This window comes from Myotis nattereri (assembly GCF_964212035.1).
Source record: "Myotis nattereri genome assembly, chromosome: 2".
Lineage (NCBI taxonomy): Eukaryota > Metazoa > Chordata > Mammalia > Chiroptera > Vespertilionidae > Myotis > Myotis nattereri.
Window position 1 is genome coordinate 87,358,627 of NC_138076.1, and position 19,676 is coordinate 87,378,302.

The following is a 19,676-nucleotide window of genomic DNA, read 5'->3' on the forward strand; positions in this document are numbered from 1 at the left end:
ATTTTTTCCTTTCAGCACTTTGAATATGTAATCCCACTGCCTTCTGATGCTCAGTGTTTCTAATGAGAAGAAAGCTGTTAATGTTGGAACATTTTTCTTTGGCTGCTTTCAAGATTTTCTCTTTGTCTTCCATCGTTTTTACTTGGATACATCTGGGTGTAGATCTCTTTATATTCATCCTACTTGGAATTTGTTTTTTTTTCTTGGATATATAGAATGTTTTTCATCAGATTTGGGAAAATTTCAGCCATTACTTCTTTAAGTATTACTTCTGCTTCCCCTCACTCTCCTCCGCCCCTTCTGGTACTCCCATTACCCTATATATTGGTATATTTTTTGGTGTCCCACATTTCTGTGAGCCTCTTCATTTTGTCTTTTTCTCTTTGTTCTTCAAACTACTTAATCTCTTTAACTCTATCTTCAAGTTTAGCGATTCTTCTGCCAACTCAGATCTATTGTTGAGCTCCTCTAGTGAATCTCTCATTTAGGTTATTGTACCTTTCAATTCAAATTTCCATTTGGTTACTTTTAAATAACTTATGTCTCTTTATTGATATTCTCTGTAGGATGGGGCATTGTCAGCATATATTTCTTTCTCCTTTAAGCCTGGTTTCCTTTAGTTCTTCAAACATATTTATAAAAGCAGCTTTGAAGTCTTTGTTAAATCTGACACCTGGGTTTTTTAAATGCAGTTTCTGTTGCCTGCTTTTTTCCTTATGTAGAGTTCACACTTTCATACTTAATTTTTGCAAGCTGGCATTTTTGATAACATTTTGGTAACTCTGGATAGATTCTCCTCAATCCTGCGGCTTGCTGCTATTATTCTTTTCTTGTTTATTTGTCTAGTGACTTAGCTGTAATAGTTCAGTGAAGCCTATTTATCCCATAGTGTATAGCTTCTAATATTGCTCCTCCATGTAGCTTTGGGCATGTGTACAGTCACTCTGAGGTGATAGTGGTTTTAGTGGGGTTCTCTTTGATTATCTTTTCCTCTGATCTCTCTTGTTAATCTAATTGCCTTGGTTGCTATTGCACCTAGCTTTTACTTTCCCCTAATTAACTGATCGCTTCATTTTTTGACAATGCCCTGGGTATTGGTGGAAGTGGGGTCCTTGGGGAAGTGTGGTTAGTGGGGTTGTAGGAATAAGCATTTCTGTAGGCCCTCATGAATGGATGACATATAGGAGAAAGCTTTATTTTCTTGGAATTACATCCCTGGTTTCTAAAGTTCCCTTTCCCTTAGTTCAGTCATAGAAGAAGTGTAGCTGGCGTTTCAGTAAAGCTACAAGCAAAGCCAGTGTCCAGAATTTCCTTTCCATGTTGGAGCCTGGTCCAATACAGCATCAGGCAAGTTGCAGTCCATTAGTCCATTGTGTGTGTGAGTCCACATGGTTGTGGGCCATATGGGAGAACGCTGGAGAGTGCTCCCTAAGTAACAAGAGTCTGAAGTGTCCTGAAAGCACAAGAGGATGAATTCCTTTCTTTAGGCGATCAAATATTTCAAATCATCTGGAGCTTGCTGTGGCCACACACATTCTGGCCAATGACCTTTGTTCCAAGGAGTGACTGACAGGCAAGTATTGCAGGAAGAGTGCTTATAATGTCTGGCCTTCCCTTTGCTCCTTTCCTGTTATTAATAATTAGGTTAATTACAACGGTATTAGTCTGATCCATTTAAGTTTGGCTCCCTTTGCAAGAGTAATCTTTGAGTCCAGTCTTGAGGTTTGTTCTAACCTCAGGAGAGCTCTTCTTAGGTTTCCCCCTGGTTCTCTCTTAGATGGACTAGGATTTAAGTTGTTGCTCTCATATAGCTACCAGCCTTCTCTTACTTGCTTACCACCAAAATCTCCATTATTTTCAATAGGGCTTTTAGCCTTGATTGTTTCCACACTCTGTTCCAATGACTTATGTCTCTTTATTTGATACTAGGGGCCTGGTGCACGAAATTTGTGCACTGGGTGTGTGTGTGGGGGGGGAGTGTCCCTCAGCCCAGCCTGCCCCCTCTCACATACTGGGAGCCCTCAGGCGTTGACCCCCATCACCCTCCGATCGCCTGATCGGCCCCTTGCCCAGGCCTGACGCCTCCGCCAGAGGTGTCAGGCTTGGACAGGGGACTCCCATCTCCCCCCAATCACTGGCTTTGGCCCCCGCCCAGACCTGAGGCCTCTGGCCCAGGAATCATGCCTGGGCAGGGGACCCCCATCTCCCTCTGATCGCTTGTTCCACCCCCTGCCCAAGCCTGACGCCTCTGACCCAGGCTTCAGGCCTGGGCAAGGGGACCATCATATCCCCCCAATCCCCGGCTCTGCCCCCACCCAAGCCTGATGCCTCGGCCAGAGGAGTTGACCCTCATCACCCTCCGATCACCAATCACCGATCGGCCCCTTGACCAGGCCTGAGGCCTCCGGCAGAGGTGTCAGGCCTGGGCAGGGGACCCCCAGCTCCCCGCGGTTGCAGACTCCGCCCCTGCCCAGGCCTAACACCTCTGGCCTAGGCGTCCAGCCCAGGCAGCGGGGACCTGCAGTGGCAGCGGGGGGCGCCGCGATCGTGGGCTTCGCTTTAGGCCCAGGCAAGGGACCCCTAGCTCCTGGGACTGCCAGCTTCGACCTTGCCCAGCTCCCATCGCTGGCTCCACCCCTACTTCCTGCTATCACTGGCCAGGGCGGCAAAGGCGCCTGATTCTCCAATCATGGCCCCAGGGCCGCCTTTGCCCTGCCCCCCAGCTCTTAGCTCCCCACTGGGTTTTCGATCATTGTCAGTGGCAGGGGGCTTCTTCCTGCTTTCCCTTTCGCCTCCCTGCATTGTGCCTACATATGCAAATTAGCCGCCATCTTGTTGGCAGTTAACTGCCAATCTTAGTTGGCAGTTAATTTGCATATAGCCCTGATTAGCCAATGAAAACAGTATCGCCGTACGCCAATTACCATTTTTCTCTTTTATTAGTGTAGATTAATTGAAGTTAATTCCCTTGGAGAGAGTTTCAGAGCTCTGTGTTCTTAAGGTCTATCTCTCCCCTGGGCAACACTTTTGTGCCACTACTCAGGAGATCAGAGTGGGAACAGTGTCCACTTTTTTGAGTGACACCTCTGCTTTGAGTGGGATGCTAAGAAGGCGCCATAGTGCCTTGCCTTCTCAGATTGCCTTTATTGGTTGGAACCTCTGTTTTGTCAGCTAACAGGGGTAAGGGAAGTCAGGGCCCCAGTAATTTTGATCTGCTCTTCCTGGATCTTTTGTCCTATGAAGGCTGAGGGGAGGAAGGGAACCCCAGACCTCTCAGCTTGTCTTGCATGGGATAGACCTTCTGCAGCACAGAGCTGGGGGTGATGAAAAATGCTGGCATCTTGCACTTCCCAGAGAGATAGTCCTAGGCTGGGAGCTCAGGAGAGAGGGAGCCTTGTGTCTTGGCTGCACCTGCCCATGTTAGAGCTTTGTGATGCTGGGATAGAGAGGAGGAAGAAGTGAGTTTTTCTTTAAATTCCACAGACTATCATTGTTCTTACCAAAATTTAGTAAATTTTCTTGAAGAAATGTTTCTATTTTTGCTTTGTACAACCTTAGGAAAATTTCCAGAGACTTTAAATGTTTTTGAATAAATAATTTTCATCAATTATAGTTATTACACTGGAAACAGGTCTGTGAAGATCCTTATTTTGCCATTCTGGAAGTCATTGTCCTAAAAAAGTAGGTTTTATTGTACTTTTCAATTGTGTTATTTTAGTGAGACTATTCGTTAAGTAGGCTTTTATGACCTGATCTGGGATTATAACAGATCAAGATTCAATTAAAAAAGTACAAATGAGTTACAGATGCACATTTGAAGTCCAATCCTTTTGTAATTAGATATTACCATGATGTGTGTGAAATGCATAGTTGGAAAAACCTACTTTAAATTTGTTTTATAATGCTATGCATGATAAAAATCGATTTTTAAATTATGAAAATATTACAAAGTAACTTTTTAAAAAGCCATAATGTTAATATAATTCTTTTTTCCTTTCAGGACATGTGAACTTATATATTTGACACAGCCAACCAGTTTGTAAGTAGTTCAGTGCATGTTATTTTTCACCTTTTTTTTTTTTTTTAAAGAAAGATCTTTCTGGAGTGATCCCAGATATGTTGATAATGTCTGGGTTAGTTTGATTGATTATAGCATGCTTCTTCATAAAGTAAGGTTATAGATCTAAGCCAAACAGATTATTTATCTTCTCATAAAGAAAAATCATATGAAGTACTTGCCTTTTACTATACGGGGGAACTAATAAGGTGGAAGTTGTTTTAGTGCAATGTATCATCAACTGTGGGAAAACTGCAAATTCAATGACTAAATCTTCATTGAGGTTCTATTACAGGCATATTCTTTTTAAAAATCCTCACCCTAGGATATATTTTTATTGATTTTAGAGAGGGATGGGGGAGAGGGAGGGAGGGAGGGAGGGAGGGAGGGAGGGAGGGAGGGAGAGAGAGAGAGAGAGAGAGAGAGAGAGAGAGAGAGAGAGAGAGACAAAAATCAATGTTGGAGAGAAACATCAATTGGTTGCCTCCCATACATGCCCTGACTAGGGATCGAACCCACAATCTATATATGTACCCTGACTTAGAATTGAACCTGCACCTTTTGGTGTACTGGATCATGCTCCAACCAACTGAGCTACCTGGCCAGGGCCAGGCACATAGTTTTTGTGTAAAAAATAAGTTTGAAGACCTATATTAAAATTTCCAAATTATTTTTTTAACCTATAACATATGTTCCAACAGTATACCCATGTAAGATCTCTATAGAGTTTTCCTTTCAGAAAAGAATGAGTAGTATATGAGATTTTCTGCCCCATTCAAGTAGTAGTATTGAAGATGATTAATATAAAGGAAAGTTGTATATTTATTAACTCTGTTAATCATTAATTTCACTTGTTAATTCCAACAAGTGAATGAATCCGTGAACTAGAATAACCCAAACCTCTATTTTTCTCCTTACTATGTTGATTTTCATTAGAAAACAAAGAGCAGAAAAGTATTAAGTAAATGGAAACTAAGTACAGTATAGCATACTATTTCCTGTGCATAATTCAATTTTTTAAATAAAATGTTTACTACTATGGGCACAATATTACCTTGGTATAAACATTAACTGAGACAAAGTAGTAAGTACATGTGTAAATTGTGCATTTAAAATGGACTGTATTCTATTATATAATCAAGTCTGCATTTAAAAAAGTGTGTGTGGGAGGGAATCAGGTATAGTTAGAAAGCTATAGTAAATTTTTTTTTCTCCTTCTGATTGTTTACTAGGATATCTACTGAAATAAATTCTGTGTTGGTGCTAAAAGTTTCTTGGATCACATTTTTACTAGCTAAAGGTAAAGTCATTATGTTTGTTACATGATAATGTTTCAGATATAATAATTGATTATTCTTTTGGACTAAGTTCAAAGTTTTATTCAATTTAATGTTGCCTCCCTTCTCTCCCTATCAACTACAATTCTTTCTGTGGCTTGTTAATGATTAGCAAGTCCTTGTAATTGTAATATTGGAAGCAACATTGGAAATACCTCATTTCATTTCTAATATCCACTCCTCTTTCTAATTTCTAAAGAATAATCTTATTGATTTTATAAAAATGATGTGTACTTACTAAAAAGAATTCAAATAATACAAAAAAATGCAAAGAAAAACAGAAAAGTTACCCAAAACCCAACCAAAAATAATCATCATTAAAATTATGGGGTTTTCCAAAGCAATGTAATACCCATCAAAATCCCAATGACATTTTTTAAACTAATAGAACAAAATATCAGATTTGTATGGAATGACAAAAGACTCCGAATAACCAAAGCAATCCTGAGAAAAAAATAACGAAGTTGGAGGTATCACACTACCTGACTTCAAATTATACTACAGAGCAACGCTAATCAAAGCAGCATGGTATGGGCCAAAAAAACATATACTCAGACCAATGGAACAGAATTGAGAACCCAGAAATAAGACACCATGTATGTGGGCAAATAATTTTTGACAAAGGAGCCAAAATCATACAATAGAGAAAAGAAAGCCTCTTTAATAAATAGTGTTGGGAAAATTGGAAAGCCATATGCAAAAGAATGAAACTAGACTACAGTGTGTCACCAAGTACAAAAACTAAAATGGATCAAAGACCTAATTATAAGATAGCCTATATAATAAAGAAGTAATATGCAAATTGATCATCATGCACTCGCATACAGTGGCCGCCCCCATGTGGTCACAAGATGGCTGGCAGGGGAGGGCATTTGGGGGCAACCAAGCCTGCAGGAGAGGGCAGATAAGGGTGACCAGGTCGGCAGGGGAGGGCAGTTAGGGGTGACCGGGCTGGCAGGGAAGGGCAGTTGTGGGCGATCAGGCCAGCAGGGGAGGGCAGTTGGGGGTGATCGGGCCGGCAGGGGAGCAGTTAGGTGTTGATCAGGCTGGCAGGGGAGTGGTTGGGGGTGATCAGGCTGGCAGGCAGAAGCGGCTAGGGCAATCAGGCAGATAGGTAGGCAAGTGGTTGGGCGCCAGCAGTCCTGAATTGTGAGAGGGATGTCTGACTGCCGGCAGTTGGACATCCCCCAAGGGGTCCCAGATTGAAGAGGGTGCAGGCTGGGCTGAGAGACGCCCCCACAGTGCATGAATTTCGTGCACTGGGGCCTCTAGTGAAACAATAAATTATGTAGAAGAAAACATAGGTACTAAACTTAGGACCTTGGTTTTAAAGACCATTTTATGGATTTAACCCTGAAGGCAAGGGAATTAAAGGCAAAAATAAATGAATGGGACTGTATCAAACTAGAAAGCTTCTGCACAGCAAAAGAAACCACCAACAGAAGAAAAAGGAAACCAACCAACTGGGAGAAGATATTTTCGAACAATAGCTCCAACAAGGGCCTAAGACATGGTGGCCAAGAAATGGAAAAAACTCAGCTGTCCTTCAAAAGATAGTTGGTAAAAGAAGATGTAAATAAATACAATGGAATACTACTCAGCCATAGAAAAGATAAAATACTGCCATTTGTGACCACTTGGATGAACCTTGTGAATGTTACGTTAAGTGAAATAAGTCAGCTAAAGCTAAGAACCATATGATTTCATTCATATGTGGAATATAAAACTGAAAGCCATAGACACAGATACTAGTAACAGTATGGTGACTGCCAGAGGGAAGTAGGTAGAGGGATAGTAAAGGTTAAAGTGGGCTAAATATATGGTGAAGATGATTTGACTTTGAGTGGTGGACACATACTGCAATGTACTGAACATGTACCATTGAAATGTACACCCAAAATCTATATAATCTTTTTTTTTGAAATTCTTACTGAGGATATGTTTATTGATTTTTTAAAAATATTTTTTATTATTGATAGTATTATAGATATCTCTCTTTTCTCCCCTTTACCCCCTTGTTTATTGATTTTTAGAGAGACAGAAACATCCATGTGAGAGAGAAACATTTATTGGTTGCCTCCTGCACATGCTGTGAACCTTCTGGCTTATAGGTTGATGCTCAATCACTGAGTCATACCTGCCAGGCAGTGTTTTTCTTTTTTTAAAATTTATCTTTATTGTTTAAAGTATTACCAGAATCTCCCCTCTTCCCCCTTTGATATCTCCTCCTCCCCACTTTTGCCCCATCCCCAGGCCTTTACCCCACTATTGTCTATGTCCATGGGTTATGCATATCCTAATATATAAAAGGCCAGGGTTGTAACGACCGATCACAACCGAAGGCTGACCAACACAGAAATCCTTCAGTCAGCGCTGCAGCCTGGTGACCCAGCACTGACTGCCCAGGGGACTGAGACCCAGAGAGAAAGGTAGGGTCTGATCCGCAGCCTCAGTGGCAGCTGTTGATCAGTACTTGCCTCTCTCTTTCTTTCTGAGCTTTACCAGCAGCCAGGCTTTTCTGGCCTCGTGGGGGCTGCTGTTCAGCCTGCCTCTCTGATCAGGCCCAGAGATAGGCCCAGAGATGCTGATTGGCATAGGAACTGACCAATCAGAACCAAATGTGGGTGCTGTGAAGAACCAACGGCTGCCTAGGAGGCAGAGCTTTTGACGTTGATTGGCATAGGAACCAACCAATCAGAACCAAATGTGAGTGCTGTGAAGAACCAATGGCTGCCTAGGAGGCAGAGCTTTTGACATTGATTGGCATAGGAACCGACCAATCAGAACCAAATGTGGGTGCTGTGACAAACCAATGGCTGCCTAGGAGGCGAAGCTTCTGACGCTGACTGGCATAGACACTGACCAATCAGAATCAAATGTGGGTGCTGTGGGGAGCCAATGGCTGCCTAGGAGGTGGAGATTTTGATGCTGACTGGCATTGAAACTGATCAATCAGAACCAAATCTGGGTGCTGTGGGGAGCCAATGGCTGCCAAGGAGGTGGAGCTTTTGATGCTGACTGGCATAGAAACCGACCAATCAGAACCAAATCTGGGTGCTGTGGGGAGCCAATGGCTGCCTAGCAGGCGGAGCTTTTGATGCTGACTGGTATTGAAACCGATCAATCAGAACCAAATCTGGGTGCTGTGGGGAGCCAATGGCTGCCAAGGAGGCAGAGCTTTTGATGCTGACTGGCATAGAAACCGGCCAATCAGAACTAAATCTGGGTGCGTGGGAAGCCAATGGCTGCCTAGGAGGCGGAGCTTTTGACGCTGCATAGAAACCAACCAACCGAACCAAATTGGCCAGCAGAGGAGGGCAGTTGGGGGCGAGATCGGGCCGGCAGGGGAGGGCAGTTAGGGGCGATCAGGCAGGCAGGCAGAGGCAGTTAGGGGCAATCAGGCAGACAGGCAGGTGAGCAGTTAGGAGCCAGCGGTCCCAGATTGCAAGAGGGATGTCCTACTGCTGGTGGGATTAGGCCTAAAGTGGCAGTTGGACATCCCCCAAGGGGTCCCTAATTGGAGAGGGTGCAGGCTGGTCTGAGGGAAACCCCCTCCGTGTACGAATTTCATGCACTGGGCCTCTAATATGCATATAAGTTCTTCAGTTCATTCCTTCCCTTCTCCACCCCCTCTCCCTCTAAGGATCCTCAGCTGGTGTTTTCCTTATGTATTGACTATTTTTATCTCAAGCCATCTGTTTTGAGCTAAACTATATTTGTAATGGTGTTTTTTGGTTCTCAGGTTTTTCTTAGGTTGTCTAGCTCCTTGTTTTTATAAAATTTGTTTTGTAAGTTAGTTCAAGGACTCAGGACATTTTCTTCCAGTAGATTATCTTTTAGATTGGGTTTTTTTTTGTCTGATTTCCCCCACTTCTCTGTTGTGATTATATTTCTTTTTTTCTGTAGTATGTTTGCATAATCTCTGTGCTTTTCCCCCCATGTAACTAGAACTTCATGTGGGCAACCCTGACCTGATGTTCTGTTTTCCTTGATGTGATGTGAATAAATTTCCCTTTACTCACTTTGCATTTTATCTGTGACTTGTGTTCCTCCAAAAGGCTATGAGAGCAGGCTTTTTTTTTTTTTTTTAAGACTTTTAGTCAGAGGGAGAGAAAGTGAGAGTTCATCTGGAATGCTATGTGTCTTTTTTAAAAAAAATATTTTTATTGATTTCAGAGAAGAAGGGAGAGGGAGAGAGAGATTGAAACATCAGTGATAAGAGAGAATCATTGATTGGCTGCCTCCTGCATTTCCCCCACTTGGGAGCGAGCCTGCCACCCAGGCATGTGTCCTTGACCAGAATCGAACCCAGGACCCCTCAGTCTCCAGGCTGACACTCTATCCATTGAGCCAAACGGGATAGGGCTGCTACGTGTCTTTGATGTTCTGAGAGCTTTGTTAGAATAAAAAATAAAACAACACTTCTAGTGGCAGTTATATCCTGTTCCCATAACAGAATTTTGTTGGGATTCAAATTGTTTCCCAATCCGGAATCTTTGTTTGTCAGAAAGTTAGCTATAGTTGTTTACCTTCCTCCATTTTACCCTTTTCTCATCAACAATTTCTACTTTCTCCAAGTAAGAAGAGAAAAGAAATGATACTTTTGATGTCAGTATATCTCAAATTTGCTATTGGTGCTAACACTTAACCAGTATATTTGTTTGTTTTATTTTATTAGATACTAGAGGCCTGGTGCATGACATTCAGCAGGCTGGTCCCCTCAGCCGGGTCTGTGCCCTCTCTCAGTCCAGGACCCCAGAGGGGTCCTTAGCACTGCCATGGAGGCGGGAGAGGCTCCCGCCACCGCTGCTGCGCTCACCAGCCATGAGCCCGGCTTCTGGCTCCTAGTTCGTCATGGTGACCGGTTGTTCTGCTGTTCGGTCGATTTGCATATTAGCCTTTTATTATATAGGACTACAGGCCTGTTGCACAAAGAGACTTGTGCAATAGGCCTTCCTTCCCCTGGCTGCTGGCAGCTGTTGTCCTCTGGCACCCGGGACCCAGGCCTTTGTTCCAGCCGCAGCGGAGAAGCCAAGCCCGGAGGCTTCTCCGCTCCGGCTGCAGCAGAGAAGCCAAGCCTCTTCAGTCTTCAGTCGTCTTCATTCTTCAGTCTTCAGTCGTTTTCACTCTTCAGTCTTTGCTGGGGCCAGAACCTTCGGTCTTCACTCCATGCCGGCATATGCAAATTAACTGCCATCTTTGTTGGGTTAATTTGCATATCATCCTGATTGGCTGGTGGGCATAGCAGAGTGACACCAATTTGCATGTTTCTCTTTTATTAGTGTAGATTAGAAGAGAGAGATTCTTTTTATTTGACTTCACTCTACTATTTTTAACTAAAATTCCTTCATATCATTCTTTACCTGTATGGTATTTTTTAATAACTTATTAAGTATATTATTACAGACATAGTTTTCTACCATTCCTATGCATCTAGCAAAACCTACCTGATGCAGGGTTGCTTATTTCTCATAGTTTCTACACCATCAGTATTAGTTGGGATTATTTTTTTAAAATATATTTTTATTGATTTCAGAGAGGGAGGGAGGGAGAGAGAGAGAGAGAGAGAGAGAGAGAGAGAGAGAGAAACATCAATGATCAGAGAGAATTATTGATTGGCTGCCTTCTGTCTGCCTTGTATTGGGATCAAGCCCCAACCTGGGAATTGAATCATGACCTCCTGAATCATTGGTCAATGTTCAAACCAGTGAGCCACACTGGCTGGGCTTTGTTCGGGTTATTAATGGTTTAGCAGTCTCATATCAAGAAAATAGAAAGTGAGTTGAACTTCCCTTTTAAAAATAATGTACAACATAGAGCCATAATCAAATATGTTACAGCTATATTTGATCATGACTTGTATATTTTATATAGCTGTACTATTTTTTCCTCAGGTACTTATTATATGCATTTATTTCTTCACAGTTCTGTATTTATATAGCTATTGTATTAACTTTCAGGATTTTGTGCTAAATAATTTATAGATGACTTTACAATTATATACTAATTTTGTTTTTAATGACTTTTGTTATATTTTGGGTGGGGTTTAAAAATGAAAATATATGAGGATTCATAAATAATAGAATTAAAGATTAGCATATATCATACTTCAAAATTATTTTTAGAATATATTCTGTAGCTCTTACCAAAACTGTAAGTTTAAAAAAGCAAAAGACCAAAGTAATTTATACATAAGGAATGAATTATAATAATAATAATATCTAAACTTAAAATTCTCATTGTAAACTTTTACTTTATTTATAATTTCATAACTTTATATTTTTATATATATCGAATCTGACTTAGTTTTTATAAAAAATAATCTTTAACATGCCTCTAGTGACTATTGAATAAATGAGTATGTGGATACATCCATACTGACAATTTCCCTGACTTAAGTGTCTCAATCTTGCCCTAGCCAGTGTGGCTCAGTTGGTTAGAGTGTCGTCCTGTGCACTAGAAGGTTGTGGGTTTGATTCCTGGTCAGGGCACATACCTACGTTGTGTGTTTGATCCCTCTTCTGGGCCGGAGGCAACTGATCGATGTATCTCTCTCACATCAGTGTTTCTCTCTCTCTCTAAAATCAATTCTCCTATATAATAAAGAGGTACTATGCAAATTGACCATCACTCCAACACACAAGATGGCCGCCCCCATGTGGCCACAAGATGGCTTGCAGGGGAGGGCAGTTGGGGTCAACCAGGCTTGCAGGAGAAGGAAGTTGGGGGCAACCGGGCCAGCAGGGGAGGACAGTTGGGGGCAACCAGGCCTGCAAGGCAGGGCAGTTGGGGGTAACTGGGCCAGCAGGGGAGGGCTGTTTTGGGGGGAATAGGCCTGCTGGGGAGGGAAGTTGGGGGTGACCAGGCTGGCAGGGGAGGGCAGTTAGGGGTGACCGGGCCTGTAGGAGAGGGCATTTGGGGGTACCAGGCCTGCAGGGGAGGGCAGTTGGGGGCAACTGGGCCTGCAGGGGAGGGTAGTTGGGGGCAACTGAGCCTGCAGGGGAGGGCAGTTGGGGGCAACTGGGCTTGCAGGGGAGGGAAGTTGGGGCAAACAGGCCGGCAGGGGAGGGCAGTTAGGGGCGACTGGGCTGGCAGGGGAGGGCAGTTGGGGCAACCGGGCTGGCAGGAGAGGGCAGTTAGGGGCGACTGGGCTGGCAGGGGAGGGCAGTTGGGGGCGTTTGGGCCAGCAGGAGAGGGCAGTTGGGGGTGATCAAGCCGTCAGGGGAGGGCAGTTGGGGGCGACTGGGCCGGCAGGGGAGGGCAGTTGGGGGCAATTGGGCTGGCAGGAGAGCAGTTAGGTTTGATCAGTCTGGCAGGGGAGTGGTTGGGGGTGATCAGTCTGGCAGGCAGAAGTGGTTAGGGGCAATCAGGCAGGCAGGCAGGCAGGTTAGCGGTAGGGAGCCAGCAATCCCTCGAGGGGTCCCAGGTTGGAGAGGGTGTAGACTGGGCTGAGGGACATCCTCCCACCACTGTGCATGAATTTCATGCACCAGGCCTCTAGAAATAAAATAAAGAAAGGATCTCAATCTCTAACTTTACTTTAAAATGTGAATCTTTTTTATATTCAGGGGAAATATTACAGATGGAAGATGACCTGGTGATCTCATTTCAATTAATGCTATGTGTCCTTGACTATTTTATCAAACTCTCACCTCCTGCATTGCTCAAAGAACCATATAGTAAGTATTTTAAATATTTTGTGCTCCTCCTACTTCATCATTCAACAGTTGTTTGTTAATATCTGATACATCCAAAAAGTGGTTTTAGACCCTAGGCTATGATAATAAATAAATCAGACGTGGACTGTGTTCTCAAGTAATGTAAGATATAGCAGGAGGGATAAGATAAGTAAGCAAGTAATTAGAGTATATGGTAGAAAGTGGTCTGGGCCAAAATATAACAAATACTATGGAAGTTTAGAAGATGAGAAAGTTTTCCCAGCTGGGGAAGAGCAAGGAGGGCCATATTAAGGAGGTGGCATTTGAACTGAGTGAAAATAGTAGTTAGGATTTGAATGTTGTGGTAAGTTGGGGGAGGGCATTCCCAATAAAGAGCAAATCAAGAGGCAAGGCACAGATATGAATGAAACTACATGGGAAAGAGTTGTCCATTCTACAGGAACAGATTAAATTTTTATTATTGAATGCTGTAATGATTATGCGACTTTTTTTTTGTATATGAAGTGTGTTGATCTATTTCAGTGGGTGATGCGATGGGAAATGTATTTAAATAAAAGTAACTGTTGCTAAATTAATTAGATATCATTAAGCAAAGATGAGTATATTGTCATAGAATGGAATTGCTTCCTCTGGTGGCATCATGAGTAGGATTTCAAAATTATTATACTACAGAAACATGTAAAATTAACTAAGGCTGACCTGATTCTTTGGCTCCTAAAATGATGAAAATATTAATAATACTAAAATAATGTAGGACAGATCAAAATATGGAAGTCTCAAAGTGTCTTTGAGTGGCTGAAAAACTGAAGCCTTATTAATCTATGTGAACAATAACTTCATGGGAAAATGAAGTCTGAAGCAGAATTTTGAAAATTTGTTGAACATGATTTGACAAAAAAGGCAGTCATTTAGCAGAAACCATATGTAAAACAGAGAGAGAGGAAAAATAGAAAACAATAAATATATTTTAAATTTTTCTTTACAAAAATTTCTTTATATGCATTTTCCTTAATATTTTCAATGTTATAATATTAATAACTTCATGTAGGATATTACTTTAGGTTGACAGGCTTTTTTTTTTTTTGGTATTATTTCAATACACATTTAATTCTCTAAGTGATGTGTTAAAGAGTAGCCAGGATGAGTTATTGAATTGACTGAGTATGATACACTTTTAATTATCTTTTTATTATGGAGAATATCAAATGAATACAAAAGTAGAGAGTAATATAATAAGCCTCCATTTATTTATTACCTACCTTTACTGTCCAGTTCTACCAGCTATTTTATTTTGAAGCACATCTCTACATACAATTCATCCTTATAAATTTTAGTATCTCTAGAAGATAAAGACTTTTAAAAAGCATAACAACAGTATCATTATATCACACCTAAAAATCAATTAATAGTGATCTCTCAATACCATCAAATATTTAGTAAGTATTCACATTTTCATTTGTCTTCTAAAAGTAATTTAAAAAATTTTACAGGTTGACTAAGAATCTACATGAGATCTATAATTTGCGATTGATTTATATGCTTTTAAAACTTTAAAAAAGTTCCTCCTTTATCTATCTTCCTCTCTTCCCCCCCCCCCCCCTTGCAATTTGTATATTAAATCCTGTTGAGTTTCCCATGTTTAATTTTTTACGATTGCATCCTGTGGTTTGGTGTAACATGTTCCTCTCACCTCTTGATTTCTTGTAAATTGTTGGTTGGGCCTTGAGGCAGTTAATACTTTTTATACATAGTCATCTGGAATCTCCGGAATAGCTGAATCCAAATTCAGTTTAAATTGGAAATGCTCAAAATAATCCAGGGAATTTTTTAAAAATCTACATATAAAGATTTTAAGAAATCACAATTTAGTATCACATTATAATATGTATATACTTATCTTTTGAAAACATCATAATTTACTATGGTATTTGCTAAAATTTTAAAAATTTATTCATTTATATACTCTATCTCGCAATTGAATTTATAAATACTTACTTATTATTTTTAAGATACTTTAAAGGACAGAAAACATTTTTTCCCCTTGCAGACTGAGTAGGATAATTTAGAATTACTTTATAAGTTGGCTATTTCCCCTTGTCTTCCTAATATTTAGCTTTAAGTATTTTAGTTTATTTTTGAACTAATTGGGGGCAGAAGAGGATAGGAGCATGGCAAAAACTATTTTTAGTACATAATTTATAATAGATATGCAATAAATAGATAAAACTGTTAGCCTTTGAAGGAAGCCTAATAATTAAAAGTAGCATAATGTTATCAGATTATTTCTGACCTTCCTAGTTATATTTAAAATATTTCATTATTTTATACAGTGGAATTTGCAATTGTTCTGATCTAATTTACCATTTTTACAGAAACAGCTGTAATACCTATTAATGGTTCACCTCGAACACCAAGGCGAGGTCAGAACAGGAGTGCACGGATAGCAAAACAACTAGAAAATGATACAAGAATTATTGAAGTTCTCTGTAAAGAACATGAATGTAATATAGATGAGGTAATTTGACTTCATGATTTTTTAAAAATAGTTAAAGTAGATTTAGATATAAGTTCTTTCTAACAGTATATACTTCTTTTGTAATGAACTTGCTTTTTGTAATTAGTGCTCACCCTTTTGCAATAGCAAAATGTTTAGCAAAAATTTAATTTTCATGTTCAGCTACTTTGATTTTAAAAAGTAGCTCCCTCACTCTGGAATCACAGAAATGTGAATCATTAAGGCAGTAGTTTTCAAATGTGTTTATTCTTTGATTCCTCTGTGATTATTGGTACTCCTAATGTTTTAAAATACCCTGCTAAGAAAGCCCTAGTGTTTTTGGTTTAGTGATAAGTGATACATACCAGCATTAAATTTCTGTTCAGTCTTCTATAATTACTATCTTTCTAAATATTACATCAGATATTAATGGCTGGTAGAGAATACACATAAACACCCAGGAATTGTTTATCTTGTTCATAGAATCTGGAATGTTGGAATTGGAAGGACTCTTATAAATAATATACTCTGCCTCCTTTTTGTAATGAGTAAACAAGCTTCTAGAGACTGAACTAATTACCAACAGTCTAGACTCTGGGACATCTTGCCACCAGTGCTCCTGTCACTGTACCATGCTGTTTCTCTCATACACTGTTATATTGTTCACAATTCACTACTGTCATATAGCTGTATGAAATGCTGCATCTTTGAAATTTCTCTGTGAACTCTAGGAAGAAATGGGGTTTTAAAAGTGTTGGAATGATTTATTAAGATATCTGGGTTTTTAGCACTGTGGCTTTTGTTAATTTCAATAAGTAATAGATATAGACATATAGATACAGATATATCAACTTATGTATATAGATATGTGTAGTATATATACTTTTTGAGAATCACAAATTATCCTTGTTAATAAGCTAACAAATGTGGTTGACATATGTATATATTTTTTACTCCAGTCTACTGCTCAGTCTGTTTTCTAATTCCTAGTTGTTAATTCTCTGAATTTCAGAACTACTTGTAAAATTTCATTTTTAAAATCAGGAGTAAATAATTTTTTTTTTACTTTTTTTATTCTTTGTTATAATTTAGAATCATTAAAGTAATGCTTTTTAGAGTATAGGTAATTAAAATCTTTGGTAATAATTGACATTAATTAGTTGACACTTGGTTATTTACACAGCATTTATTGGTTAGTTATATTTATGGTTATATAATTGTTAGTGAACTACCCACCTTTTAAATATTCTAGTTAAGTGGGAATTAATTAGAAAACAAAGCTAGTATGTTTAACAGAAGCTTAATTCTTACAACTTATTTGTGAAGTAGAAGACAGGAACTGATGTTAAATCATTTCCAGCTTAGTAAATGTAGACTTCAAAGTTGTAAAAGGAAGTTAAATGAAGGAAAATAAGTTGTTTAAAATTCCACAACACATTGCAAGTGTAGAATAGCCCTCAATATAACTTTAGGTTTTTCTGAGTACTGTGTTTATTTTCCATATTAAAAGCAGGAGGCTTTTGCATGAATTTGCATAATTCCACAAAACAGTTTATTTTGGTTTTGAATTCAGTTATTGGGTATTATTTTTGTGTGTGAAATTATTTTGTTACAAAAGCAGGTTATTTCCCCAAATTTATGCTAAAATAATTGACTTAATATTCCCTAACCTGGGTATTAGATGGTGTGTGTGAAGTTGACTAAATTATACTTTGGGGACAAATCAGAGGCAGTGCAGAAGTAAAAAGAGTCTTGGCTTTGCTGTTAGGCAGATTAGGTTTAAATTCCAGCTCTGCCACTTTTTAGCTATGTAACTTTGGTTAAGTTGATTAAATTTTTTGAGCCTCCAATCTTTTCATCATTTGTTCAATGTGGAATACTGACATTGGTTTCAATGGCTTTTCTTCTTATAAATCCCATTTCATTAAAAACTCTAACTCCACCTCCATTTTAGGACCTGAAACCTGCCTCATATAATTTTAAAGGTAAATAATTAAATTAATTATATATAAGTGTCATACTAGGTTGAATGTAAGTTATTGATCAAAATGTCAGTTAACGCTTTCATTCTAGTGATAGTGATGGAGAGTAATTTTTAAAAATTTTAATGGTCATCTATCTCTATCTTTTTCAGGTGAAAAATGTTTATTTCAAAAATTTTATACCTTTTATGAATTCTCTTGGAATTGTAGCTTCAAATGGACTTCCAGAGGTAATTTGAAAGAAAACTTAATAAAATGTTAATGTGTTTTGGAACTTTTGGGAGGGGGGAATAGTTGTCTAAATTTCTTAAGATCACTTTACTGTATATTAAATACTTCTTGCTCAGGAAAAGGAAGCTAAGAATTGTGATGAACCAACTTTACATAGAAACAAGAAAACCTTTTCAACATGTACTCAAATGTATAAATAAGCAGTATTTTGTAATTTAAACTAGAAATTGATTCATACTAAAATGTTTCAGAAATTTAAGTGTAGATTTTTGAATTTCAAAATTTCATTAATCCTAATATATAAAAACCCAGGGTCCATAATGACTGAAGGCTCAACCGACAGGAAGTCAGTCCTGCAGTCAGTGCTGGGTTGCTGTGGCGACCCAGCACTGACTGCTCCTGCTGTGGGTGCGGCGACCCAGCACTAACTACCGAGGGGGCTGCGGATCAGGCCTGGAGAGAGGCCCAAAGAGAGAGGCAGGGTCTGATCCACAGCCTCCGTGGCAGCTATTGATCAGCTGTTGCCTCTCTCTTTCTCTCTGGGCTTCGCCACCAGCTGCGCCTCTGTTTCTCTCTGGGCTTCCACGGGGGCTGCTGATCAGCCCTGCTTCTCTGATCAGGCCCGGAGATAGGCCCGGAGAAGCTGACTGGCATAGAAACTGACCAGTCAGAACCAAATCTGGGTGAAGTGTGAGGAGCCAATGGCTGCCTAGAAGGCAGAGCTTTTGACACTGACTGGCATAGAAACCGACCAATCAGAACCTAATCTGAGTGAGCTATGAAGGCAGAACCTAAGGTGGGGGCTGAGGAGGGGTTTTAAAGTCAACAGCTGTTTGGTATAAGGTGTAAGAAAGCGATTCAATTTTTTAATGTCCAGTTTGGCAGAATAGTGCATATGGCTGGCTATCAGTCCAGATATAGGGATAATGTATTTTTGTCTGCCAAGAGCATCTCCTCCTGCTGAAAAAGGCTCCCCCACCCCAATTTAAGCAATCCTATCCTATATAATCTATACTAATAAAAGGGTAATATGCTAACTAGACCAGGTTGACTGGCTATCTTCCGGATGTCTGACTTCCTTCTGGACAAAGCCATGGTAGTGGGGACCGAGGCAGAGAGGGCAGTTGGGGGCGAGATCAGGCTGGCAGGGGAGGGCAGTTAGGGGTGATCAGGCAGGCAGAGGCAGTTAGGGGCAATCAGGCCGGCAGGGGAGGGCAGTTGGGGGCGAGATCAGGCCAGCAGGGGAGGGCAGTTGGGAGCGAGATCAGGACAGCAGGGGAGGTCAGTTGGGGGCCATATCAGGCCAGGAGGAGAGAGCCATTAGGGGTGATCAGATAGACAGAGGCAGTTGGGGGTGAGATCAGGCCAGGAGGCAGGAGGGGAGAGCAGTTGGGAGCGAGATCAGGCCAGAAGGAGAGGGCAGTTAGGGGCAATCAGGCAGGCAGGCAGGTGAGTGGTTTGGAGCCAGTGGTCCCAGATTGTGAGAGGGATGTCTGACTTCCAGTTTAGGCCTGATCCCTGTGGGAACCCCTGCCCCCGTGCATAAGTTTCATGCACCAGACCACTAGTCTGTAATAATAAAAGTGTAATATGCTAATTAGACCAGACGTCCTTCCTTCCGGACAAGGCCGCAGTGGGCGGGGGCCGAGGCAGAGGTCCCTCCCCCCCAACGCCGTGGCAGCAGTGGGCAGGGGCCGGGGCCAAGGCCCTTGCATGAATGTTGTGCATCAGGCCTCTAGTATTTAAATATAGTGCTCGCCTGGGCAGCACATATACTAAATATAACTAAACATACAATCACATTTGACTCTAATTTGTTTCACTGCACATCTTTGTGCATAGGATCCATAATTCCATTAATTTTATTGGCATTACTGTATTGCAGAGCATCTCTTT

General features: G+C 40.6%; 1 protein-coding gene across 2 annotated transcripts in view; it reads left to right on the plus strand.

Moving 5' to 3' along the window:
- Positions 1–19,676, plus strand: part of RB1 (RB transcriptional corepressor 1) — a gene marked incomplete at its 3' end in the record, with an annotated part of 218,847 nt that overhangs the window by 54,017 nt on the left and 145,154 nt on the right. For both annotated transcript variants that reach the window (XM_081082780.1, XM_081082781.1), the window contains exons 5-9: positions 4,001–4,039; positions 5,290–5,357; positions 12,963–13,073; positions 15,446–15,588; positions 17,702–17,779. In XM_081082780.1, coding sequence (XP_080938906.1) covers positions 4,001–4,039; positions 5,290–5,357; positions 12,963–13,073; positions 15,446–15,588; positions 17,702–17,779 — 439 coding nt within the window. The remainder of the gene's footprint in view (positions 1–4,000; positions 4,040–5,289; positions 5,358–12,962; positions 13,074–15,445; positions 15,589–17,701; positions 17,780–19,676) is intronic.